Below are 26913 nucleotides of genomic sequence, written 5' to 3'. Positions count from 1 at the left end.
TTAATGAAGTCTTTTAATATCAGGGCTCAAAACTAAACCACTTTTCCATTTCATGGTGTTACAGTCAGATTGACATCTTCAGGTAGATTCTGTTTTCCCTAAACTGGGTCATCTACGTTATCGTGAGCTTAGTGTCCTAAATTTCATATAAACCACTGATTTTAAGCTCCTAAAAGGCAAAGATTATTTCTTGTTCTGTTTGTGTCTTCCATAGTATTGCAGAGTGCTATCTGCATAGTAAATATTCAGTGAATGTTATTTTTTTTCAGGTTTGTTCAAGGCTTAGGCTATGTATTGTTTTACATTTATTTTCTTTAAGTGTTGGTATACATGGCATATCTGTTAAGCTCTCAGAACCCTTTCCTCTAAATAAATGCATTGAGGGACATGGCAAGAAAACTGCCTCAGGCAGTACTGTTTTCTCAGTTATTTGTCTGTTGATGTATTTTATATTTCTCATACTTTATGGGAAAAAAATAGTGCTTTTGCCATAGTGTTCTCATATACAGTTGACCCTTAAACAACATGAATTTGAACTGCTCAGTACCTTACATTCAGATATTTTTCAGTAGTAAATACTACAGTACTACACAGTCTGTGGTTGGTTGAATCTATGAATACAGAGGGTGGACTATATACGTGGATTAAGCTCCACCCACCTTGTACATTGTTTGTTTGTCTTGTTTCATTGTGGTAAAATACACTTAACATGAAATTTACCATTTTAGCCATTTTTATTTTTTTATTTTTTTATTTTTATTTTTTTGCGGTACACGGGCCTCTCACTGTTGTGGCCTCTCCGTTGCGGAGCACAGGCTCCGGACGCGCAGGCTCAGCCGCCATCACTCATGGGCCCAGCCGCTCCACGGCATGTGAGATCTTCCTGGACCAGGAACGAACCCGTGTCCCCTGCATTGGCAGGCGGACTCTCAACCACTGCGCCACCACGGAAGACCCCATTTTAGCCATTTTTAAATGTACAGTTTAAGATATTAAGTTAATTACTAAAGTTATTAACAATTAAATTAATTTTCCTTTTAGATTAAAGGGAGGAGTTGTACTTTTCTTGCCCCAAACTGGGAGTTAGCCTTTTCTGTTTCTAAAGCAGTATTTAGAAACCAAGATCTGGCAGCCAGCTGTTTTCATTGCTCCAGGTGCTTCATTGCTTGTAGGGCCTTTCACTGAACAGAGCTAGAAAATGTACGTTTGAGTGTATGTATACACATACATACACACATATATACACCTCTGTATTTATTTCTTTGTTTCTGTGTACCTGTGTTTAAAATCTAGAGTTTATTCTGTTTTTCTCATTTTGCTTATTTGTACCTCCTTTCACTAACAGTGAGAAACTTGGTTTCCATCATCATCAAAACATTTACTGACACCTAAGACAGTTTTAAAATTGCTTGCTCGTAACAATGTAGAAAGCACTACTACCTAGAGTATTAACATACTCTAGATAGTATTTTAAGTGTACATATTTCAAGTGTACATATATATTTAAGTGTACAAACATATTTTAAGTGTACAATTTATTGATATTACAAATGTATGCCACTTAAAACCTTCCTCTGTCAAAATATGAAATACTTCCATCACCTACCTTATAAAGTAAGGAAATATTCAGAGAATTATAGGGACCTGGCAAAAGGACAGAGGAACGAGATTGAAGGGAGTCCCGTTGGCCAAATCTGGGACAGTTTGAGAATCCAAATAAAAATGTATAGTGATTGATGGTACCCTACTGTATAATAAAGAATTTGTTAATTTCTAATGGTATGAATGAATGAAAAGGAAGAGTTCTTCCTGATAGTTAAATGCCAACTAATAAGTCTAGAAGGAATGATTAAGTTAGAAAATCGTTGATGAATGCCAAAACTTGTGACTAATGTTTGTTGAGAAACAGGATACTTATGTAGTCTCATTGTATCTCCCCACAAATCATTTATGAAAGTAAAAATTACCAAATTTCTGATGGGGAAATGTGGAGGAAACCACTATAACAAAAATTATTGCTGCCACCATCAATATAGGCAAAAAGTGATACACTACTCATGATATGATGCACTGAGAAGGACAGAACATCACCTCTGAGACATATTCCTGCCAGAAATGCCTGCCTGCAGCTAATCGGTGGTAAATAGCTGACAAACCAAATGGAAGACATTCTAAAAATTGAGGTCCTATGCTCTTTAAATATCCCAGTGTCAAGAAACATCACAGAAAGACTAAGGAACTGTTTCATATTAAAAGAGAAAAAAAAGAGATATAACTAAATACAGTGCTTTTTATCTTGCATTAAATCTTGGAGGCAGGAGAGGGGAGTAACTATAAATGATAATGTTGGCACAGTTGGTGAAATTTGAACATGGACTGTGGTTTAGATAATATTGAGTTTACTGATTTTGATTATTGTAGTGGGGTTATGTAAGACAAAATTCTTGTTCTTAGGAAATACATGTTGACATATTTTAGGGTCAAGAATCACCCTCTCTTCAATTTATACCCAAATGTTTTGGGAAAAAAAAGTATGTGTATATATAAAATTTTTAAAATCACCCCAAATAATTACATCAAGTGTATGTATTTATGATTGGTAATTTTTTAATTACAAAACAGTATTTTATTGATGATCAGCATAGTTAAAAATGCTCTATGAGTTATAGGAGAAAATAATCTAAAATAATTTTAAGATTTTTGTTCCTGAAGTTTCTGAGGATTTTGTTTTTATTCCACCATATTGATGAATCTTGATTTTTTTTTTCAGTTTTTCACTGTTATTACATCCTTTGAAATACAAAATTGTACTGAACATTTTGTAATAGCATAAATCTTTGATACCTAAGTATTTTTTAGGTGAAATTATTTAGAATTCATAAAAATGCTTGGTCCAAGTATACATGTTTATAAGTAATGCTTCCTATTTTGATAAGTTCTGTCAAATACTTTTATTACGTGTGTATTTCTACAAATTTGAGTAACCACTGGTGATTGGGAATGCCTGTTTCTAAACACCCTGCTCATCACCTGATAGGTTGGTCATCTTAATCTGACACATTATAATGAAATCTCGTTTTAAATTACCTGTGCATGATCTCATATGCTTTATGGAGGGTTTATTTTTCTTATTATCCGTTTATTATCAGTTTATAATATTTCTTATTATCTCTTGCCCATTTTTCTACTTGGATTATTCCTTATTTGTTCATGAGAGCTTTTTCTTACTAGGTAAATGAACCCTTTTGTTGTAAGAAGCTGTTTATCAGTTTTTAACTTTAGTCTGAAGTAAATTTTATGTCAGTTATAATTTTTTTTAATCTGTTGAGTTTTTTTCCTCTTATGACTTTTTGAAGTCATGCTTATTAGAAAGACCTTCCCATGACAAGATTATTGAACTTATAAAATCTGTATTGCTTTATAGAATTTTATTAGTTCATTGTTTTAATTAAACTTTTAAATCTTTCTTCTTCTGGGTAGCTGAAGACAGCGGTAACCACTTAACTACCTGTCTCCCAGTATTTCCTCTAAAAACAGTGTAGAACTATAAGAAGGGTATAAGAAATCTATACACAAACTATGCTCACAGCATAACTTGAAGACAGAGGACGCTCAAACTTGAAAATAATTGTAAATAAAAAGAGAGAAATCACCGTTTCCCAGCATGTTATTTCTCACACTTCATCTCTACTCCCAACCCTTATCAAGGGTTTATGATGAACAAAGGCCAACCAAGCAGATCTGTAGAAAACACAGAAAATGGACGCTAGCAAATGGACCTAGGGTTGACCTGTACTGTTGGAAAGACTAATTCCACGCTAAGTTTAAAATTAAATATGTGTGTGTGTACGTATACATATGATAGATCAGAACAGAGACTACAGTGAAGTTTTTTAATATTATGAATAATTTTCAGAGTAGTCATCTAAATGCATAGCTTCAGGGTTAAGATAAAAGGTAAAAAGGAAACAAGCTCTCTTTGGCATTTAAGTGGTGAAGAAGCAGCACATGGGTAAGTTTTAGGTGCCTATAAGCCAAAGTGAACACAAAATCAGAGTCTTACAACCTCTCCTTCCACTAGCAAAACAAAAAGAAAAAAGTATCTTAAAACATCTGGACTTCAAAGTATTTGACAAAAGAGGTGCTGTTAAACTAGGAGTTTTGTAAGACATCCTAATACCACAAAAAGGTAAAAAGGGGAACTTGATAAATCCATATGTAGGTATTATAAAAATAAAAGAAAATTATTATATGTCAACTGAGAAAAAAACTCCTCCCCACCGCAGAAAAACCAGCATGCAGATGTAGAGTGTGACCACACTCCAGAGTTAAATATATTCAATCAACCAGTTGAGGACATTGAAAAACAAAAACAAAAAATATGTAGAATCAGTAATTTAAAAACCAGGAAAAGAAAATCCGCCCCCCCCCAAAAAAAAGGAGTAAAAAGAATATGAACTTAGTAAAGGAATGGAAAACAAAGAAAAAAAATATTTTAGTAATAAATAAATTATAAGGTCCCCCGGGGGGAATAGAGTCAAATGAAAATTTAATAAGGTGCATTGAAGAAAGGCAGGAAAAGAACCAAGTGAATGAAAATGACACAAGAATGAAGTAAAAGTGTCAGAATTACTGTGTTATATAACTTGAAAGTCGCTAAGAGAACAGATCTTAAACCATCTCACTGCAAAAATGGTAACTGTGACGTGATGGAGATGTTAGGTAAAGCTATGGTAGTAATCATCTTGTAATATGTAAATGTATCAACACTGTTGTATACCTTAAGCTTATACATTGTTCTGTGCAGTCTTAAAGCTGGAAAAAGTGTCAGAGAAAATAGTGGAAATTAAAGACAGGCAATGGAGGGATAACATTCAGAATTTTAGAGTCCCAAGAAAGAAAAATCAGTGAAAAAGAACTAATATTTAAAGCTATATTCAAAGAAAATTCTCCAGAAATTGAAAAAGATTCACATCTATACATTGAAAGGGTCCACTGGATATTGGGGAAAGATAAAAAATCTTATGCTTCCAAGCAAAAACATTACATAACTTCTAAAGGCAAAAGAACGGCACTGGTTCAGACATTTTAAATTTCACTGAGGCAACCAAAACAAGGCAGCCGTGGAGCAGCATTTAAAAAGAAAACTCCAAGAAAAAATATGAAACAAAGTTTTTATGTTCAGCCACATTTTGTTAGATATCAAGGTTGAGGGAAAACAGCTTTCAGTATGTAAGTTTTTAGGGAATTAGGTACTCTTGAGCTGTTTTTTTAAGGAATCTCCTGGAGGATATTTTATCCAGTTGAGAGATAACTGGGAATACCTCAGCAAAAGAAGTGAAGACGAGCATTTAAAATACATGGATGTACTTGCTAAGACTAAAACAAAGGTAGGGATGTGAGGGGAAGACTACTGGACATACATTTTATGTTGTGACTAAGTAGAAATAATACAAATAAAAAAGGAAAAGGGAGAGTGAAATAGGAAAAAACATTCTTACTGATCATCTGTTGCATAAAAAAAACGGAAGAGAGTTAAAATACCAATAAAAACTGCTAAATTAGATAATATCCAGTCTAACATTTGATTTTACTATATTTAAAAGCTAACAGTTTACTAGTTATTTCATGGATGTTGGCAGAAGACATGAGACCAAAACATGTCTTGGGTCAGAGACAGAGAATTCCATTACTCATGGTATAGTGAGCAGCATAATAATTAGCATATTTCTGTAGGTTCCCCTTGTTCCCTAGGTCTTGTGTAGGTTATGCTGGATGGCCCAGGTGGATGCCTTGCATATAGTAGGTCTGTACTGCAGCTAAGAAACACTGTGCTTGGTGAATAAATATGGTGCTTTTATAGTAAGCGGGCTTTTTCTTCTTCCAGTAGGAAACATTACTTCATCCTTCAAGATTGCTTGCTACAAACACAGCTCTGAGAAATGGCCCACATAATGAGTGGTTAGGATTTTCATTCTTGGCAAACCCAGCAAAATGTGTAGAAACACAAGATGCCCAATGAAGATTCTTTGCCAACACGTAGTAAAAGGGTAATAATAAGACAGGTGGACGGTAACAGGTATTGGCAAGGGTGTATAGAAATCAGTCTTCATACATTGTTGGTAGAAATGTAAAATGGTGAAACCACTTTGGAGAATAGTTTGACAACTCCTCAAACAGCTAAAAATAGAATTACCATTGACCCATCAAGTATATACCCAAGAGAATTGAAAGCATTCGTTCACATAAAATCTTGAACACTAATGTTCATAGCATTATTTATAATAGCTAAAAAAGTGGAAAAAACCAAATATTCATCACCTTGATAAGTGAATAGACAAAATGTTATATGTGTACATGATGCAATATTATTCTGTGGTAAAAAGGAATCAAATATCAATACATGCTACAACATGGATGAACCTTGGAAACATTCTGAGTAAAAGAAGCCAGATAACAAAAGCCATATATTGTATGATTCTGTTCATATGAAATATTCAAAACAGGTAAATCGATAGAGAGAAAAAGTAGTTGCTAATGGGTGGGTATGAAGTTCCTTTTTGGGATGTTGAAAATGTTGTGGAATAGATAATGGTAATGACTGTATAACTTCGTGAGTATATCAAAAATTACTGAATTGTATACTTTAAAAGGGTGAATTTTATGGTATGTGAATTATATCTCAATTTTTAAAAATTGTATGAGAAAAAGGAAAAGAAGACAAAGGGCATTTAAACGGTTTAAGTACAGAAGTAATCACTAAAACAAAAATACAGGTCTTCCTAAGTACCAAAAAAAATGTTTTTATTAAAAAGCAAAGAATACACGTTTCTTAGAGAAACAAGTGTAGTAAAATACACATAATTACAAAATGTTATCCCAGAATTGAGACTGAAAATATTAGTCATACCAGTAAATGTGAATGTGCTTCATCCACCTATTATTAGGGAAAGATTCTCAATTTGGCTCACAAAAGGAGACGCAACAACTATATACTGTTTATAAGAGACACTTCTGTGATTCCTGAATCAAATGATTCAGTGGACAATGGTATTCTAAACAAGTGAAAATAAAAAGGGGGCAGATACAGTAATCTTAATACTAAAGTAGAATTCAATCCAAAAAGCATTAACTGTGACATAGAAGGGGGCATATTTTTTGATGCTAAAACTCACAATTTACAGTAAAGATACAACACATGAATTTCTATGCAGCACATTACACAGAAACCCTCTGTATAAAGCAAAAATTACAGGAGATTCAGTGAGACAGAAATGTGCTACAAAATAGAATATAATTCTCTGTTCTTAGTATAAAATAGATCAGGTAGACAAAAAATGAGATAGAAGACCTAAACAGAATAAACAGTAAGGTGGATTTTATGAATATATGTTGTATTCTACAGCATTATACTACACCATCTCAGGTGTCCAATGCACATTCACAAAAATTGATCATATGTTCACCAAAAAAAAAATCAGTGATTTCCATAAAGTAGATATACTGAAAACACTTTCTGATTATATGCAATGAAACTTTACTAATAACAAAAAATATATAGGCTACACCTTAAAATTTTTAAACCTATCAAACAACTTTGTCAAAGGGTAAGTAAATACATACTGAAATTACAGAATTTGCAAAATAACAATAGTGAAAATATACTACATATCAGAATCTATGGAATACATCTAAAAGTGGTCAGAAACTAAAGAGAATAAAAAGCAGACAATGCCAACAAACTCACAGGAGATCCCAAATATCAGAGATAACATATATACATTTCAGTAGAAGATTAGAAACTATAAAATGAAAGAATTAATCCCAAATTCTACAACTAGAAACATCTATAACTGAAAATAAAATCTCAGATTAAACAGAAGGTAAAACTTGGCTGAATAGAGATTTAGGGAATTGAATGATAAGCGGGAAGAAAATAGAGTGGCCCCTTTGAACAACACTGGTTTGAACTCGGCAGGTCTTACACACAGGGTTTTTTTGGTTTTTTTAATATTTATTTACTTTATTTTTATTTTATTATATATTATTTATTACTTTATTTTAATATTTATTTACAGTTGTGGCACATGGGACCTTTAGTTGCAGTATGTCGGACCTTTAGTTGCAGTATGTGGGATCTGTAGTTGCAGCATGCGAACTCTTAGTTGTGGCATGTGGAATCTAGTTCCCTGACCAGGGATTGAACCTGGGCCCTCTGCGTTCGGAGCATGGAGTCTTAGCCACTGGACCACCAGGGAAGTCCCACATTTGGGTTTTTTAAAAATACATACTACAGTACTACACGATCCACAGTTGATTGAATCTGCAGATGTGGAACTTTGGATACAGAGGGCCAACTGTAAAGTTATACACAGATTTTAAACTGCATGGAGGGTCAAGCACCCCTAAGCCCCACATTGTTGAAGGGTCAACTGTAGACAGATCCAAGGAAAAATCAAATATGATGGAGGGTAGGAGACAGGCAATAGAGTGAAAAGGTCTTTTCTTTCTTTTTCAAATTTTATTTTTTTTTCTGGGCTGATTTCTTTTTTATTGAAGTATAGTTGATTTACAATTATGGCTGTATGGCAAAGTGACTCAGTTATACATATATACATTATTTTTCATACTCTTTTTCCATTATGGTTAATCACAGGGTATTGAATATAGTTCCCTGCACTGTACAGTAGGACCTTGTTGTTTATCCATTCTATATATACAGGTTTACATCTGCTAATCCCAAACTCCCAATCTGTTCCTCTCCCACCACCTCCCCCTTGGCAACCACCAGTCTATTCTCTATGTCTGCAATTCTGTTTCTGTTTCATAGATAAGTTCATTTGTGTCATATTTTAGATTCCACATATAAATGATATCATATAGTAGTATTTGTCTTTCTCTTTCTGACTTACTTCACTTAGTATGATAATCTCTATTTGCATCCATGTTGCTGCAAATGGCATTATTTTGTTCTTTTTTATGGCTGAGTCGTATTCCATTGTATATGTGTACCACATCTTCTTTATCCATTCATCTGTCAGTGGACATTTAGGTTGCTTTCATGTCTTGGCTATTGTGAATAGTGCTGCTATGAACACAGGGTTGTATGTGTCTTTTTGAATTATAGTTTTGTCTGGATAGATACCCAGGAGTGGGATTGCTGGATCATATGGTAATTCTGTATTTAAATTTCTGAGGAATGTCCATGCTGTTTTCCACAGTGGCTACACCAACTTACATTCCCACCAACAGTGTATGTAGGTGGGTTCCTCTTTCTCCACACCCTCTCCAGCATTTGTTATTTGTAGACTTTTTAATGATGACCATTCTGACTGGTGTGAGGTGGTACCTCATTGTAGTTTTGATTTGCATTTCTTTAATAATTAGCGATTTTGAGCATCTTTTTATGTGCCTGTTGGCCATCTGTATGTCTTCTTTGGAGAAATATCTCTTTAGGGCTTCTGCCCATTTTTCGATGGGTTTTTTTTTTGTTGTCGAGTTGTATGAACTGTTTGTATATTTTGGAAATTAATCTCCTGTCAGTCACATTACTTGCATATATTTTCTCCCATTCTGTATGTTGTCTTTTAGTTTTGTTTATGGTTTCCTTTGCTGTGCAAAAGCTTGTGAGTTTGATTAGGTCCCAGTTGATTATTTTCATTTTTATTTCTATTGCCTTGGGAGACTGAGAGTGAAAAGGTCTTATCTATGTGTAATTGGAGTCACAGAAGGACAGGAGATAATGACCGTATTATTAGAAAAGGTAAGAGAATTTTCCAGAAGTAAAAAGTAAAAAGTTCATTCAGGTTTTTCCATATGATGTTACAAACTCAAATCAGTATAAACACAAAGAAACTTAATGCATAAGCACATCATAGTAAAACTACTAAGAACCAAAAGTAAAGGGAAAGTCATAAAACTAGTAAGACAAAAAGAAACATTACTTCTAAAGGAGCAACAGTAAAACACAGCGGTAATTTTACCTTCATTAGTTAAGGAATTTAAAGATTTTCACACAGAAGCTAAGAAAATTTTTCATCAGTAGACCAGTACTCAGTTTACTAAAAGAATTTTTCAGACAGGAGAGAATCTCAGATGGAAGCACAGAGATGTGGAGCAAAGGACAATGGAAAGAATAAATATATGGGTTTATCTAAATACATGTTGACTATAGACACACTTTGTTTTATTGCACCTTGCAAATACTTTTTTTTTTTAACAAAGGTTTGTGGCAACTCTACATCAAGCAAGTCTGTTTGTGCCATTTTTTATTATTATATTTGTTACAGTGATCTCTGATGTTACTATTATAATTGTTTTGATGCATCATGAACCACACCCATATAAGATGGTCGGTAAATGTTCTATGTGTTTTGACTGCTCCACTGACTGGCTGCTCCCCCATCTCTCTTCCTATCCCCAGGCTTCCCTATTCCCTGAGACACAACAGTATTGAAATTAGGCTAGTCAATTACTCTACAGCGGCCTCTAAGTGCTCAAGTGAAAGGAAGAGTTGCACATCTCTCAATTTAAATCAAAAGCTAGAAATGATTAAGCTTAGTGAGGAAGGCATGTTGAAAGCTGAGACAGGCCGAAAGCCAGAACTCTTGTGCCAAACACTTAACCAAGTTGTGATTGCAAAGGATATGTTTTCGAAGGAAATTAAAAGTGTTACGACAATGAACACATGAATGGTAAGGAAGTGAAACAGCCTTATTGCCCAACGGGTGAAAGTTTTAGTGGTCTGGATTAGAATATCAAACCACCCACGACATCCCTTAAGCCAAAACCCAATCTAGTGCAAGGTCCTAACGGTCTTCAATTCTATGAAGGCTGAAAGAAGTGAGACAGCTGCAGAAGATAAGTTTGAAGCTAGCGGAGGTTGGTTCATGAGGTTTAAGGAAACAGCACTCTGCCTAACAGACATATAGAGAACACTACATTCATCAGTAGTAGAATACATCTGCTTTTCAAGTGCACATAGAATATTTTTAAAAGTTGACTATAGGCGGGACATAAAGCTCAAAAAAGAAAAGATTTAAAATTTTACAATTTATAGTTTTTGACCACCATGGAATTAATTTTTTAAAAAATTACAAAAACACAACTGGAACAAAATACAGCTTTTGAAATACTTTTTCAGGAGTATACGTTAAATCACTTGTCAAAGAAGAGTCACTATGAAAATGAGAAAATATTTTGAACTGAATGAAGGTGACATATCAAAACATGAAATTCATTTTAAGCCTTTCTTGCTGAGCAATTTAAGCCTTAATGCTGTTAGAATGAAAGGCTGACATTAGATGAGTTAAGTATCCACGTCAGGAAATTAGAAAGCAGCAAACTATACCAACAGAAATTAGAAGCCAAGCAATAATAAAGATAAATATAAAAATCAGTGGCATGTCAAGCAAACTTAAGAATCAGCAAAGGCAAAAGTTTGTTCTCAGAAAAGGATAATATAATTGATAAATCCCTGCCAAAAATAATCAAGAATGAAACAGATACTACATAACCAGTGTCAGTAGTGAGAAAGGATACAGTACTCTATGGATCTAATGAACTTCAAAAAAAGTAACAAAAGAAAGGATATTATGAAAATTTTAAATAAGTTTGAGATTTTAGAGAGTCAAATTCCTTGAAATACACAGCTTACCAAAACTGGCACACACCCTCACACAAACAGAAAATCTGCATAATCCAATATATAGAAAGAAAGTGAACCTGTAATTACAGACCTTCCATTTAGAAATTCAGACCCACATGGTTTCACTGGTGAATTTTTCCAAACATTTAAAGAAGAAATACATAAAGTCTAACTGGAAACAGAAAAAAAATTGAATATGTTCCCTTAATGAGCCCAGTTTAATTTTTTTTTTATTGAGATACCAGTGACATATAACATTGTGTAAGAGCCCAGTTTAATTTTGAGAGCAAAACCTAACAAGGATATTACCCAAAAGCAGTATTACAGGTCATTTTTTAAATGAAAATAGATTTTAAAATCTTCATATATTAGGAAATCAAATCCGAGTGATACATAAATAGGATAAAATATCATGACAAAGTTGAATTTATTTCCATAGTTGCAAGATTGTTTTAGTATTTGAAAATCAGTATGATTCATCGTATATATATTTTTTAATATAAATTTATTTATTTATTTTTGGCTGTGTTGGGTCTTCGCTGCTGCGCGTGGGCTTTCTCTAGTTGTGGCGAGCGGGGGCTACTCTTCGTTGCAGTACGCGGGCTTCTTATTGCGGTGGCCTCTCTCGCCGCGGGAACACGGGCTCTAGGCGTGCAGGCTTCAGCAGTTGTGGCACGTGGGCTCAGCAAACATGGCCTCCGGGCTCCAGAGCACAGGCTCAGCAGCTGTGGCACAGGGGCTCAGTAGCTTTGCGGCATGTGGGATCCTCCCAGACCAAGGATCAAACCCGTATCCCCTGCATTGGCAGGCGGACTCTCAACCACTGCTCCACCAGGGAAGCCCTGATTCATTATATTAATATAATTAGAGAAATTAGTCAAATGATCATCTCTATAGATACAAAAAAAAGCATTTGATAATACTCAAAACCCATTCATGAGGATTTTTAAAACTTTTAGCAAGCTAGAAAAAGCGGGAAACTTTCATAATCTTATTAAAGGTATCTGCACAAACCTTACAATAAACATTGAAAACCTTTTCCTGGCATTAGGGAATATGTCAAAGCTCACTCCAAACCCAATGTCTAAAAAGTCCTATATAGTGCATTTAGGCAAGGGGAAAAAGATAGATTAGAAATGAAAATATAAAACTGTCACAAATGACGTGATTTGCATATAGAAAATCCATAAATAACTACATGTGAACTTTTAGAATTAATAAGAAATCATTTCAGCAGCGTCACTCGGTCAATTGTATTTATATTTATGAGCAACAAAATGTTAGAAAAATAGAATTTAGTAAGAAAACCATTTATAAATGTCAAAAACATCCATATACATCAGAATAAATCTAACAAAAGTTATAGGAGACTCCCTACACAGAAAACCATAAAAAATTTTTGAACTCTTCCTCAGCTCTAGATCAGTTGAAAGAATCAATATTTTTAAGATGTAAATTGTCTCCAAATTGATGAAAAATTAAGTGTAATCCCCATGAAAATCCCAGCAGATTTTCTTATGGAGATCAAGAAATTGACCTGTGACCTAAATAAATGTCATATAAGAGAATATATTTACAATAACTACGTAAAATACTTTAGCATAAACTTAACAAATTTGCAAAGACATTGTTTTTAAATGCTCTGCAAAAATATAAAATGCAGCTTGAACAAAAAATGAGATACCGTGTTCTCAACTAAGGAGTCATCATCATAAAGGTATTCATTTTCCTTAGATTATCTTGTGAATTCAATGAGATTTCAATGAAAAATACCATCAGAATGGTGGTTGTTTTGTGCCTAATACATTTGGAATAGTAAAAAATCAAGAAGAGCCCGAAAAGACCTGAGAAAGATGAGCTGCTTAGTGGAGCCAAGTAAAGTTTTTAAATACTTAAAATAATTCAAAAAGGAGAAAAATATCTCTTTAAAAAAAAGTGAATTTATTATATGTAAAATTGTTGGTTTAGGGGCTTCCCTGGTGGCGCAGTGGTTGAGAGTCCGCCTGCCGATGCAGGGGACACGGGTTTGTGCCCCAGTCCGGGAAGATCCCACATGCCGCGGAGCGGCTGGGCCCGTGAGCCATGGCCGCCCGTTAGCCATGGCCGCTGAGCATGCGCATCCGGAGCCTGTGCTCCGCTACGGGAGAGGCCACAACGGTGAGAGGACCGCGTACCGCAAAAAAAAAAAAAAAATTGTTGGTTTAATTCCCAGGAGTTTTTATTTCTGGTGACTTTAAGAACAATTTTTTTTTAATTTTTTATTTATTTTTTGGCTGCGTTGGGTCTTCGTTGCAGTGTGGTGGCTTCTCTTGTTGTGGAGTACAGGCTCTAGGTGTGCGGGCTTCAGTAGTTGTGGCTCATGGCTCAGTAGTTGTGGCTCTCAGGCTCTAGAGTGCAGGCTCAGTAGTTGTGGCGCATGAGCTTAGTTGCTTCGCGGCATGTGGGATCTTCCTGGACCAGGGATCGAATCCATGTTCCCTGCATTGGCAGGCAGATTCTTAACCAGCGCGCCACCGGGGGAGCCCTCTGGTGACTTTAAAAGGCAATATTTTGTCTTTGCATTTTTAATGGAGTATCTCATGAGGACAGAAATGGTCAGTAGTTTCATTTTTAGTAGTAATGACAGTATTTAAAAAGTTTTATGTAGATATGTGTGTGTGTGTGTGGAGACACATTACATATACTTACATGTATGTAACTTATGTGATGATAATAATATATACTTACATATATAATCTTATATACATAAATCATTAGGAACCGATTATGTAGTATCAGGATGTTGGTGGTAATGTTGATACTGTTAAAGCTATTATATATGTATATAAAACATACATGTGTATAGATAACCTAAGTGTATAAAGAGAAATCTTTTGTTATTAAGATACATTTAATTTAATTGGATGTAATTAAATTTATTTTACAATGATTATAATTAATGTAATGTAGTTAATATATGTATATATTATTGTCATTAGGAATCATTTTTCCCCAATATAAAAGAAAAAGAGTTGTGCAAAATAAAAGATACTAAGTAAAACTCTAGTGCAAAATTTGAATAGAATATGTCAGCATTTGTCTTAAAAATATTTCCCAAGTTGGTTCACTTTATGAAAAAAATGTATTTCTTAGGGCTATTCATTGCAAAAGCAGCAACAAAAAAGTAGTTTTAGTGATTACTAGTGTTTATAAGAGCCCAGATGGTGAGTAAATAGTATTTCCCCACTAAAACAATATAAACCTCCATAATATAATAGCTTACATCACATGTGGAGCAGGAAATGTATTAGACTAGGATTTCTTGTGTCAGAAAGCAAAGAAATATCAAAAAACTATTGGGAGTCTCTCAGAAGTTCATTAACTTAAAACGGTATCTTGAGTATCAAAAAGTAGTGTTAAAATTTTTTATCAGGAAAGGTTACTGAAATTGATTAAAAACTTTTTCTGCCTTTGTTACAGAGATCTGTGCCCTTTTCTCCTTTGGTCTCTTAATTTGATTTATATTTATAGATTTTTATAATATTAAACTACCGTTACATTCCCAGTAAATGCTCAGCCTGAGTTATTTGTTATATTTTTCTGAGTTTCTAGGCTTAATTTGATAATTGAGTTTAGGATTCTTGCATTCATTATTTCTTAGTGAGATGTTAGCTCGTAATTTAATTTCTAGTACTCTTTTGTCATCTTTGTATCTGGATTCTGTGGGCCTCAGTACTTGGAGGCTGTTAACTAACTCTTTTTCTGCATTTGGTATAAGATTTTTTTTTAACCTGAGAAGATTCTTCCGTTTACATTCTTTGTGGTTTCTGACAGGTTTGGATTTACTTTTACTTTTTGAATTTACTTTTATGTGCTTTGTATATACTCTACTTTTTTTCCTCTTGTTATTTTTACTCTCTCTATATAATATAGTAAGTTCTTTTTTTCCACTCTCAACTCCCTCCCCCAGTACTTCCTTAGATACTGTATTTGGTCTATTCTTTTCTTGCTAATTCCAGGTTACTTAAAAGTAACACAAGTTAATAAGTAGTAAAGTTGATAAAAGTTTAATGCTGGCCACTACATCCAAATGTAATTGCTGTTGACCAGTATTTTAGTTCTACTTACTTATTCCACAAATTTTCTCTTACTTTATTATTTTATACAGTTGTTATTTGCTCAGATTTAACCATGTATTTAGCATTTCTTTGCTTTTAGTTATTTCTTGGATTTGAGACCTTACTTATGAGACCATTTGTGTTATATCTGAGGCACACTCTTTAAATTTTTCTTTAATAAAGGGGTTTTGTTGGTAAACATTTCAACTGGGTGTATTGTTCTTTTTCTTAATTTTGCCTGAAAATAGCTTTATTTTGTATTATTCTTAAGGATTGTTTTGCTATGAATGCAATTTTAGGAGAAAAATCCTTTTTTTTCTCAGCAGTCAGTACATTCTGTTTTGTGGCATGTTGTTTTTTGAGAAGTCAGTTATTAATTTAATGCCCTTCCTTTATAGCTGATCTATCGTTTCCTTCTGGCTGCGTTGAAAGTCTTCTGTTTATCTTTTCTGTGTGGATTTGTAGTTGTAGTTTTTAAGTATCCTGATTTGGATTTGTTGGAGAGTTTTGGGCTGTCTTTTTTTTTTATTTAACTAAAAAAATCTCATTTTCTCTTTGGACATTGTCTTCATTTTTCTATTATCATTTTCTTGAACTTTGTTTAAATATATGTTAAATATTTTCAGCTTATTCTCTACATTTCTTTTTTCTTAATAAATTTATTTATTTTATTTTTGGGGGCTGTGTTGGGTCTTCGTTGCTGTGCGTCGACTTTCTCTAGTTGTGGTGAGCGGGGCTACTCTTCATTGTGGTACATGGGCCTCATTGCGGTGGCTTCTCGTTGCGGAGCGTGGGCTCTAGGCACGTGGGATTCAGTAGTTGTGGCTTGCGGGCTCTAGAACGCAGTCTCAGTAGTTGGGGCACGTGGGCTTAGTTGCTCCAAGGCATGTGGAATCTTCCCAGACCAGGGCTCAAACCCATGTCCCCTGCATTGGCAGGCGGATTCTTAACCAGTGCACCACCAGGGAAGTCCTATTCTCTATATTTCTTAAGATTTTTTTCTTGTTTTTCATCTTATCCTGACTTTGTGGTACATACTCTTATTTTTTTTAGCTCTGTTTTCCCAATTCACTAATCCTCTTTTTAGTTATATCTTAATACACCATTTAATTCCTTCATTTTTCTTTTTTACTTTCTCTCTCTTCCTCTCTCCCTGCGCGTCTTTCATTTTGGGTAATTTCTGTTGACCTATGTTTAAGTTCATTGATTCTTAACTTGATTGTATCCAGTCTAATGATGAGCTCATCAAAGGCATTCTTCATCTTTAGTACCATGTTTTTTGTTTCTGACATTTTCACTTTTCTGTAATACTTTTCTTATGTCTGCTCCATCTGTCTAGTTATATTGTCCACCTTTTCCACTGAACCATTACCATATTATAGTTGTTTTAAATTCTGTCTGATATTCATCTGGGTCATCTCTTAATTTTCAGGGATTGCTCTGTTGATTGCTTTGTCTCTTGGCAGTGGATTGGGTTTTTTTTTTTTAATCCTTTCATTTTTATGTGAGTCGTTATTTTGTATTTGATACTAGATACTGTATGTAGAGCAATAAAGACAGAGGGTAGACAGTGTTTAGGCCTGGAGATGAACACACCTCTTCTGCTAGAATTGAGTTAGGTTTGGGTTTTTGTTGTTATTGTTAGCTTCAGCACACTATCAAATTCCTCTAGTGTTACTTTGTGCTTAGGGGTGGGACTGGTTTTTTGGAAGATTTTTCTAAGTGTTCCTGTTCCACCCTCAGTTTTAGGCCTTCTCTGTGCTCTTGTGTTTCAGACAGGATATATTTCCATGTTCTCATCCCTCTTTCGAAGGTAGATGGCTCTTTCTTGTTACTGTCTATTTGCTAGCTTGGCAGTGGGGAGGGAGGGCACTTGGGGAGGATTTTTTTTTTTTTTTTGTCCTGGTGAATCCTTACCTGTTTGGTTGCTATTTATAATCTCTGGCTCATTTTCAAGTTTCTTTTTGTTTAAAGTTTTTTTTTTTTAATAGCTTTATATTTTCTGATACTTCCAATATTGGTATACTTGCAGGTGTGATTCTGCTACCGTTTTTCTGTCCATTATTGCTCATTATGTCTCTCGTGATTGGGTTTTGTTGTTGTTGGGGTTTTTTGTTTTTTGTTTTGGGTTTTTTTTTTTTTTTTTTTATATTTGTACATGACTTCATATGTGTTGAACTGTGGGTGTGGGAATTCCTTGAGGTTTGGGTTAAAGTTGCATTCTTACCAGAGAGGTTTTAGATTTGTTTTTGCCAGTTGCATGTATGTTTTTAGTCCTGAACTTCTTTAAATTTTTTTATGTGCTTAAGGTACTATGAATTAAAACTACAGACCTGCATGAAGGATGGCTTCTGTTTTGAATTCCCTCCACCCCCAGCAGTCCTTTTCTCAGTGCTAAGCAAGTTTTCTTCCTCTCCCTTCTGCAGGATGGGCTTAAAGCTTGCAGTGAGGGTGTAGCTCTTTGGAATGAGTAAGTCTCCTTTGGATTCCCTGCCTTTGTTGGATTCTCTATTTTATTTCCTCTCTCTCTCGTTCCCTACAACCATCAAAGTGGAAAGTCTTGTCTCTAAAGTTGAGAAATCATCTGCTAGATTGGGGCTTTGTTGCTAGCCTACTTCCTGGCATTTTGTTTTCACTTCTTTCTTTGCATTTGGATTCCTTATTTTTCTGCCATTTCAGTATGTGTTTATGAGTTTTTATTTTTAAAACTCACATTTCAGTTGTAATCAGCGGGAGCTTTACTAAGGGTGCTTAATCCTTTTTCCATTGTTTGGTTTTTCCTTTCATTTGGTACTTTTCCCCACATTTTTAAGGCTAGAAACTCCTTTCCTAAATTTAATTTACTACTGTTTCTATTTTGAAAAACATTTATTGTTTAAATTTCTGCTTTTGCTCAATAAATGGTAGCTATTGAAGGATCTAAGAATATGGATATGATACTGGAATTTTACCTAAAGTAAATAATCTAGTTCATCCTGTGGGATAGGGCAGTATGAAGGAGATGAACTTCTTAGTCACACTTGGTGTTTTTTTAAATATTCATTCATTCATTTATTTATTTTTGGCTGCACTGGGTCTTAGTTGTGGCAGGTGGGATCTTTGCTGCAGCATGTGGGATGTTTAGTTGCGGCTTGCATGCGGGATCTAGTTCCCCAACCAAGGATTGAACCTGGGCCCCCTGCTTTGAGAGTGCAGAGTCTTAGCCACTGGGCCACCAGGGAAGTCCCCACACTTGGTTTTTGAATTGTTACTCACACACTTCTGTGAAATACTTAAGTTTTATGAGACTCTGCACCAACCGTTAATACAGAAAGAGTAGCTATGTTGGGAGCCTTAAAGGACATAAGTAATAGTTTCTGGTACTTGGCCTAGTATAGTGATTTAGAAAATACAATGGTTCTCCCATTTTTAGAAAAGGAAATTGAATCTCAAGGAGGTAACATGTATTTGCTACCTATACAAAATTCTGTAGTTTTAAGTTGGAAATCAAGCCCCTGTCTCTTCTGGATTTTACTTTTCAGAAGAGTAGTATTCAGTAACTTATTCTGCCTGCCTGTATATTTCTTGAGTATCTTATACATACATCCAAGGGCTTAAGACATTTGGGGAGAAAGAAAGAATTTAATGTAATGCCCACTTTGGCAAATGTTTTGAGTAAGTGGACAAAGATGAATGTAAATACAATGCACTTCCTATACTAGGTAGCTTGTAGTGAGGTAGGCTTATCTAATAATTATGGCCAGTATGCTTAGTGCTATAGAAGGGGTAGCACCTACCTCTTGAGGCAGAGGTAGGGTTGTTTGAACTGGGTCATGAGGTATGTGTAGGATGCTGAGATGTTAGCAAAGGAGGCATGGGCTTTTAGGCAGAAATAACGCATATGTATGTAAAGGCCTGAAGGCAGTCCTGTTTATGAGAAGTCCAGGTTGTGTGCACACAGTAAAGCAGTTAAAAGGAATGTCTCTTGTGGTTACGGAAGAGATGGCAGTTGAGATGTGTCTTAAATGATTGGTAGTGTTTCAGCATACGAAGATAACATGGATAGGATAACAGAAATTGAGTAAATAAGTAAAGTTACTTAGCAGAATGTAAGTTATTTATGTATAGGGACCCATGAATAGTCACATTGACTTGGCTGCCACTTACTCTTGAACTCTCAAACCTACAGAACAGCTTAGACATCACCTCTTTCTGAGAAATCATCAGGAAATTGTGCATATCTCATTAGAGCTTTTATGTGAGAGGATTTTTTGTGGGGAGGAGGATACGGGAGCAGTTTTTCCAGGCTTCCATGTATAAGATAAAGAGATAAAAATATTTTGGGAATGGAGTATGTATGACTTGGAATATCAAATATAGTAGTTTGAAATTTATTTGGTAACCATTAGAGGTCCATTGTAGCATTTTGAACAGGAGACCTGACATAATGATGATTTATCTGACCATGCCGGATGGAATTGGAGAGGAACATGACAGAAGCAGCAAGTTCAGGACTGAAGTGATTAAGACTTGAATAAAGAATGGTGGTAGTGGGAATGAAAGAAAAGGCATTGTGAAAGGGATTTCTAAACAAAGATTTGACAGGTTCTAAGAAATGATTGAAGATAAGATGTGGAAGACAAGCTGGGGAATTGGAAATGTTGGAATTTCATACTTGGATGACTAGGAAATTTTTGATATCAGCAAGAGATATGACATTAGCAGGAAAAGTAGTTGAGGGAAAAAGCTGAAATTACCATTTGTTATTTATTGGATGTGAGGTTAATTATAAACTCTACTTTAGAGCATGTCAATATTCCTTTGTAAAAGTAATTTCTAAAAATTATGCTATACTCTGTCATTAGATGGGAAAGGTAGTCCTTTTTTTTCTAGTTTTACTGAGATATAATTTACATACAGCACTGTATCAGTTTAAGGCATAATGGTTTGACTTACATACATCGTGAAGTGATAAATCACAGTAAGTTTAGTGACCAACAATCATCTCATATAGATAGAAAATTAAAGAAATAGAAAAAACTTATTTTTCTTGCGATGAGAACGCTTAGGATTTGCTCTCTTAACAACTTTCATATATAACATATGACATTGTTAATTATATTTATCATGTTGACATTACATCCCTAGTACTTATTTGTCTTATAACTGGAAGTTTGTACCTTCTGACTGCCTTCATCCAATTCCTGCTCCCCTCAGCCCCCACCTCTGGGAACCATAAATCTGATCTCTTTTTCTATAAGTTTCTTTGTTTTTGAACTATAATTGACCCAGAACACTATGTTGGTTCCTTTTACCCAAAGTAGTGATTTGGTATTTCTGTACATTTCAAAATGATCACCACAATAAGTCCATTTACCATCTGTCATCATACAAAGATATTGATATTATATAACTATTGACTATATTCCTCATGCTGTATATTTCATATCTATGACTCATTTATTTTACAGCTGGAAGTTTGTACCTGTTAATCTCCCTCACCTATTTCTTTCCTCCCGCTCCCCACCTCCCCTGGCAATGCAGTCTTGTATCAGTAGCGTAAGTCTTGGAAACAGGCCTGTATGCCAGGTCACCTTTAATAAGTATCATTGTTGTGAGACTGAAAAGTCGCTGATCTTTTTGGATTTTACTTTGTTCACGTATAAACTAGAAATAGTAATACCTGATTACAGGGCTGTTGTGTAAACTAAATAGTATAATATATATCCATGCTGTCCTATTATAAGCCCTCAATAAATGTTAGTTTCCCCTTCTTCCTTAGAAGATGCCAGCCTTATTTATTCTTGACTATTTTCACACATTAAGGTGGACATCAAAGAATAATGCATAAAACATTTCTGTTTCACTGTTTAGGAATTCACTGAAGTCATAACCATGATTGTTTGCTAAATAAAATATGTGTATAATCAGGCAGTTTGTAATTAGACTAACTCGGAAGTTGTAATTATTGAATGTGTAGGTGTAGTTAACAGCCTTCATTTCTGGTAAATGACTTTACTTAGAGGATGTATGTTTATGTGAGCAAGAGAGACTATTTCCTGGAAGGAAACTGTGGTCTCCAGATCTTTATAATAACGTCACCTTTAGTCTTTTTGAAGTCATGAGCATTGTCCTATACAGACTGTTTCCTTCAGGCAGTTTCATGCAAGTAGTAAATGAAGCCTTATGCGCCTGTTAAAACTTCATAGATTGTCAGTGATATGGAAAAATTGGATGTTTAATCAGGAATGCGAACATGTGTTTCAGGTAGAGAATTCCAAAGATAATGAAGATAGTATTCTACAAAGAGAAATTCCTGCCAGACAGTCTCGACGAAGGTTTCGGAAAATTAACTGTAAAGGAGAACGTCAAACTATTACTGATGATGTGGACATTAACAGCTATCTTTCTGTGAGTATATTTAGGAACATTTCATGGGTATTTCTTAGTTCATATGCAGTATACTTAATTTACATATATATATATTTTAACATCTTTATTGGAGTGTAATTGCTTTACAGCGGGGTGTTAGTTTCTGCTTTATAACAAAGTAAATCAGCTATACATATACTTATATCCCCGTATCTCCTCCCTCTTGATTCTCCCTCCCATCTGCTTTATCCCACCCTTCTGCTTTATCCCACCCCGCTAGGTGGTCACAAAGCACTGAGTTGATCTCCCTGTGCTATGTGGCTGCTTCCCACTAGCTATCTGTTTTACATTTGGTGTTGTATATATGTCCATGCCACTCTCTCACTTCATCCCAGCATACCCTTTCCCCTCACCGTGTCTTCAAGTCCATTCTGTATGTCTGTGTCTTTATTCCTGTCCTACCCCTAGGTTCTTCAGAACCTTTTTTTTTTTAACATTCCATATATATGTGTTAGCATACAGTATTTGTTTTTCTTTTTCTGACTTACTTCACTCTGTATAAGACTCTAGGTCCATCCACCTCACTACAAATGACTCAATTCTATTTCTTTTTTTTTTTTTTTTGTGGTACGTGGGCCTCTCACTGTTGTGGCCTCTCACATTGCGGAGCACAGGTTCCGGACATGCAGGCTCAGCAGCCATGGCTCACGGGCCTAGCCGCTCTGTTGCATGTGGGATCTTCCCGGACCGGGGCACGAACCCACATCCCCTGCATCGGCAGGCGGACTCTCAACCACTGCGCCACCAGGGAAGCCCCAATGCCTCAATTTTGTTTCTTTTTATGGCTGAGTAATATTCCATTGTATATATGTGCCACATCTTCTTTATCCATTCATCTGTTGATGGACACTTAGGTTGCTTCCATGACCTGGCCATTGTAAATAGAGCTGCGGTGAACATTGTGGTACATGACTCTTTTTGAATTATGGTTTTCTCAGGGTGTATGCCCAGTAGTGGAATTGCTGGGTCATATGGTAGTTCTATTCTTAGTGTTTTAAGGAACCTCTGTACTGTTCTCCATAGTGACTGTATCAATTTATATTCCACCAACAGTGCAAGAGGGTTCCCTTCTCTCCACACCCTCTACGGCATTTATTGTTTGTAGATTTTTTGATGATGGCCATTCTGACTGGTGTGAGGTGATACCTCATTTAGTTTTGATTTGCATTTCTCTAATGATTAGTGATGTTGAGCATCCTTTCATGTGTTTGTTGGCAATCTGTGTATATCTTCTTTGGAGAAATGTCTATTTAGATCTTCTGCCCATTTTTAGATTGGGTTGTTTGTTTTCTTGATATTAAGCTGCTTGTAAATTGTGGAGATTAATCCTTTGTCAGTTGCTTCATTTGCAAATATTTTCTCCCATTCTGAGGGTCTTTTCGTCTTGTTTATGTTTTCCTTTTCTGTGCAAAAGCTTTTAAGTTTCATTAGGTCCCATTTGTTTATTTTTGTTTCTATTTCCATTTCTCTAGGAGGTGGGTCAAAAAGAATCTTGCTGTGATTTATGTCATAGAGTGTTTTGCCTCTGTGTTCCTCTAAGAGTTTTAGAGTGTCTGGCCTTACAGTTAGGCCTTTAATCCATTTTGAGTTTATTTTTGTGTATGTTGTTAGGGAGTGTTCTGATTTCATTCTTTTACATGTAGCTGTCCAGTTTTCCCAGCACCACTTATTGAAAAGGCTGTCTTTTCTCCATTGTATATATTCATGCATCCTTTATCAAAGATAAGGCAATCATATGTGCATCGGTTTATCTCTGGGATTTCTATCCTGTTCCATTGATCTATATTTCTGTTTTTGTGCCAGTGCCATACTGTTTTGATTACTGTAGCTTTGTAGTATAGTCTGAAGTCCAGGAGCCTGATTCCTCCAGCTCCATTTTTCATTCTCAAGATTGCTTTGGCTGCTCGGGGTCTTTTGTGTTTCCATACAAACTAAAATTTTTTGTTCTAGTACTGTGAAAAATGCCATTGGTAGTTTGATAGGGATTGCATTGAATCTGTAGATTGCTTTGGGTAGTATAGTCCTTTTCACAATGTTGATTCCTCCAAACCAAGAACATGTTATATCTCTCCATCTGTTTGTATCATCTTTAATTTCTTTTATCAGTATCATATAGTTTTCTGCATGCAGGTCTTTTTTCTCCTTAGGTAGGTTTATTCCTAGATATTTTATTCTTTTTGTTGCAGTGTTAAATGGGAGTGTTTCCTTAATTTCTGTTTCAGATTTTTCATCATTAGTGTATAGGAATGACAGAGATTTCTGTGAATTAATTTTGCCTCCTGCTACTTTACCAGATTCATTGATAAGCTCTAGTAGTTTTCTGGTACCATCTTTAGGATTCTCTGTGTATAGTATCATGTCATCTGCAAACAGTGACAGCTTTACTACTTCTTTTCCAATTTGGATTCCTTTATTTCTTTTTCTTCTCTGATTGCTGTGGCTAAAACTTCCAAACGTATGTTGAATAATAGTGGTGAGAGTGGAAAACCTTGTCTTGTTCCTGATCTTAGAGACAATAGTTTCAGTTTTTCACCATTGAGGACGATGTTGGCTGTGGGTTTGTCATATATGGCCTTTATTATGTTGAGGTAAGTTCCCTCTATACCTGCTTTCTGGATGGTTTTTATCATAAATGGGTGTAGAATTTTGTCAAAATCTTTTTCTGCATTTATTGAGATGATCATATGGTTTTTCTCCTTCAATTTGTTACTGTGGTGTATCACATTGATTGATTTGCATATATTGAAGAATCCTTGTATTCTGGGATAAACCCCAGTTGATCATGGTGTATGATTCTTTTAATGTGCTGTTGGATTCTGTTTGCTAGTATTTTGTTGAGGATTTTTACGTCTGTGTTCATCAGTGATATTGGCCTGTGGTTTTCTTTGTGACATCTTTCTCTGGCTGGTCTATCAGGGTGATGGTGGCCTTGTAGCATGAGTTTGGGAGTGTTCCTCGCTCTGCTATATTTTGGAGGAGTTTGAGAAAGATGGTTGTTAACTTGTCTCTAAATATTTGATAGAATTCGCCTGTGAAGTCATCTGGTTCTGGGCTTTTGTTTTTTGGTAGATTTTTAATTACAGTCTCAATTTCAGTGCTTGTGATTGGTCTGCTTATATTTTGTTTCTCTTGGTTCATTCTCAGAAGGTTGTGCTTTTCTAAGAATTTGTCCATTTCTTCCAGGTTGTCCATTTTATTGGCATATAGTTCCTTGTAGTAATCTCTCATGATCTTCTGTATTCCTGCAGTGTCCGTTGTTACTTCTCCTTTTTCATTGCTAATTCTGTTGATTTGATTTTCTGCCTTTTTTTCTTGATGAGTCTGGCTAATGGTTTATCAATTTTGTTTATCTTCTCAAAGATCCTGCTTTTAGTTTTATTGATCCCTGCTGTTGTTTCCTTCATTTATTTTTCATTTATTTCTGATCTGATCTTTATGATTTCTCTCTTTCTGCTAACTTTGGGGTTTTATTGTTCTTCTTTCTCTAATTGCTTTAGGTGTAAGGTTAGGTTGTTTATTTGAGATGTTTCTTGAGATAGGATTGTATTGCTCTAAACTTCCCTCTTAGAACTGCTTTTGCTGCATCCCATAAGTTTTGGGTTGTCGTGTTTTCATTGTCATTTGTTTCTAGGTATTTTTTTATTTCCTCCTGATTCCTTCAGTGATCTCTTGGTTATTTAGTGTATTGTGTAGCCTCCATGTGTTTATAGTTTTTACACATTTTTTCTTTCAGGTGACATCTAGTCTTATAGCGTTGTGGTCGGAAAAGATACTTGATACGATTTCAATTTTCTTAAATTTAGCAAGGCTTGATTTGTGACCCAAGATATGATCTATCCTGGAGAATGTTCCATGAGCACTTGAGAAGAAAGTGTATTCTGTTGTATTTGGATGGAATGTCCTATAAATATCAGTTAAGTCCATCTTGCTTAATGTATCATTTAAAGCTTGTGTTTCCTTATTTATTTTCCTTTTGGATGATCTGTCCATTGGTGAAAGTGGGGTGTTAAATCCCCTACTATGATTGTTACTGTCGATTTCCCCTTTTATGGCTGTTAGCATTTGCCTTATGTATTGAGGTGCTCCTATGTTGGGAGCATAAAAATTTACAATTGTTGTATCTTCTTCTTGGATTGATCATTATCTAGTGTCCTCCTTTTCTCTTGTACTAGTCTTGATTTTAAAGTCTATTTTGTCTGATATGAGAATTGCTACTCCATCTTTTTTTGATTTCCATTTGCATGGACTATCTTTTTGCATTCCCTCATTTTTGGTCTGTATGTGTCCCTAGGTCTGAAGTGGGTCTCTTGTAGGCAGCATATATACGGGTCTTGTTTCTGTGTCCATTCAACCAGTCTGTGTCTTTTGGTTTGGAGCATTTAATCCATTTACATTTACGGTAGTTATCAATCTGTATGTTCCTTTTACCATTTTCTAAATTGTTTGGGTTTGTTATTGTAGGTGTTTTTCTTCTCTTGTGTTTCCTGCCTAGAGAAGTTCCGTTAGCATTTATTGTAAAGCTGGTTTGGTGGTACTGAAATCTCTTAGCTTTTGATTGTCTGTAAAGGTTTTAATTTCTCCTTCGAATCTGAATGAGATCCTTGCTGGGTAGAGTAATCTTGGTTGTAGGTTTTTCCCTTTCATCACTTTAGATATGCCCTGCCACTCCCTTCTGGCTTGCAGTTTCTGCTGAAAGATCAGCTGTTAAACTTATGGGGATTCCCTTATATGTTATTTTTTGTTTTTCCCTTGCTGCTT

At 35.2% G+C, this 26913-nt stretch overlaps 1 protein-coding gene and 1 non-coding gene across 12 annotated transcripts in view; one reads left to right on the top strand and one right to left on the bottom strand.

Annotated features, from left to right (window-relative positions):
* RAPGEF6 (Rap guanine nucleotide exchange factor 6) overlaps positions 1-26913 on the top strand; it is a 220270-nt gene that overhangs the window by 60045 nt on the left and 133312 nt on the right. For 10 of the 11 annotated variants that reach the window (XM_033853135.2, XM_033853132.2, XM_033853129.2 and 7 more), the window contains one exon: positions 21991-22134. In XM_033853135.2, the coding sequence (XP_033709026.1) occupies positions 21991-22134 (144 nt within the window). Of the gene's footprint in view, positions 1-21990; positions 22135-26913 lie in introns of those variants that run through there. The other variant, XM_033853136.2, reaches the window with a different exon arrangement.
* TRNAR-CCG (transfer RNA arginine (anticodon CCG)) lies at positions 8186-8258 on the bottom strand. Its single transcript has one exon. It is a non-coding gene; the product is annotated as a tRNA-Arg (tRNA).

Source organism: Tursiops truncatus, chromosome 3 (assembly GCF_011762595.2).
Source record: "Tursiops truncatus isolate mTurTru1 chromosome 3, mTurTru1.mat.Y, whole genome shotgun sequence".
In the NCBI taxonomy this organism is placed as follows: Eukaryota; Metazoa; Chordata; class Mammalia; order Artiodactyla; family Delphinidae; genus Tursiops; species Tursiops truncatus.
This window is presented reverse-complemented; position numbering and strand designations above follow the sequence as displayed.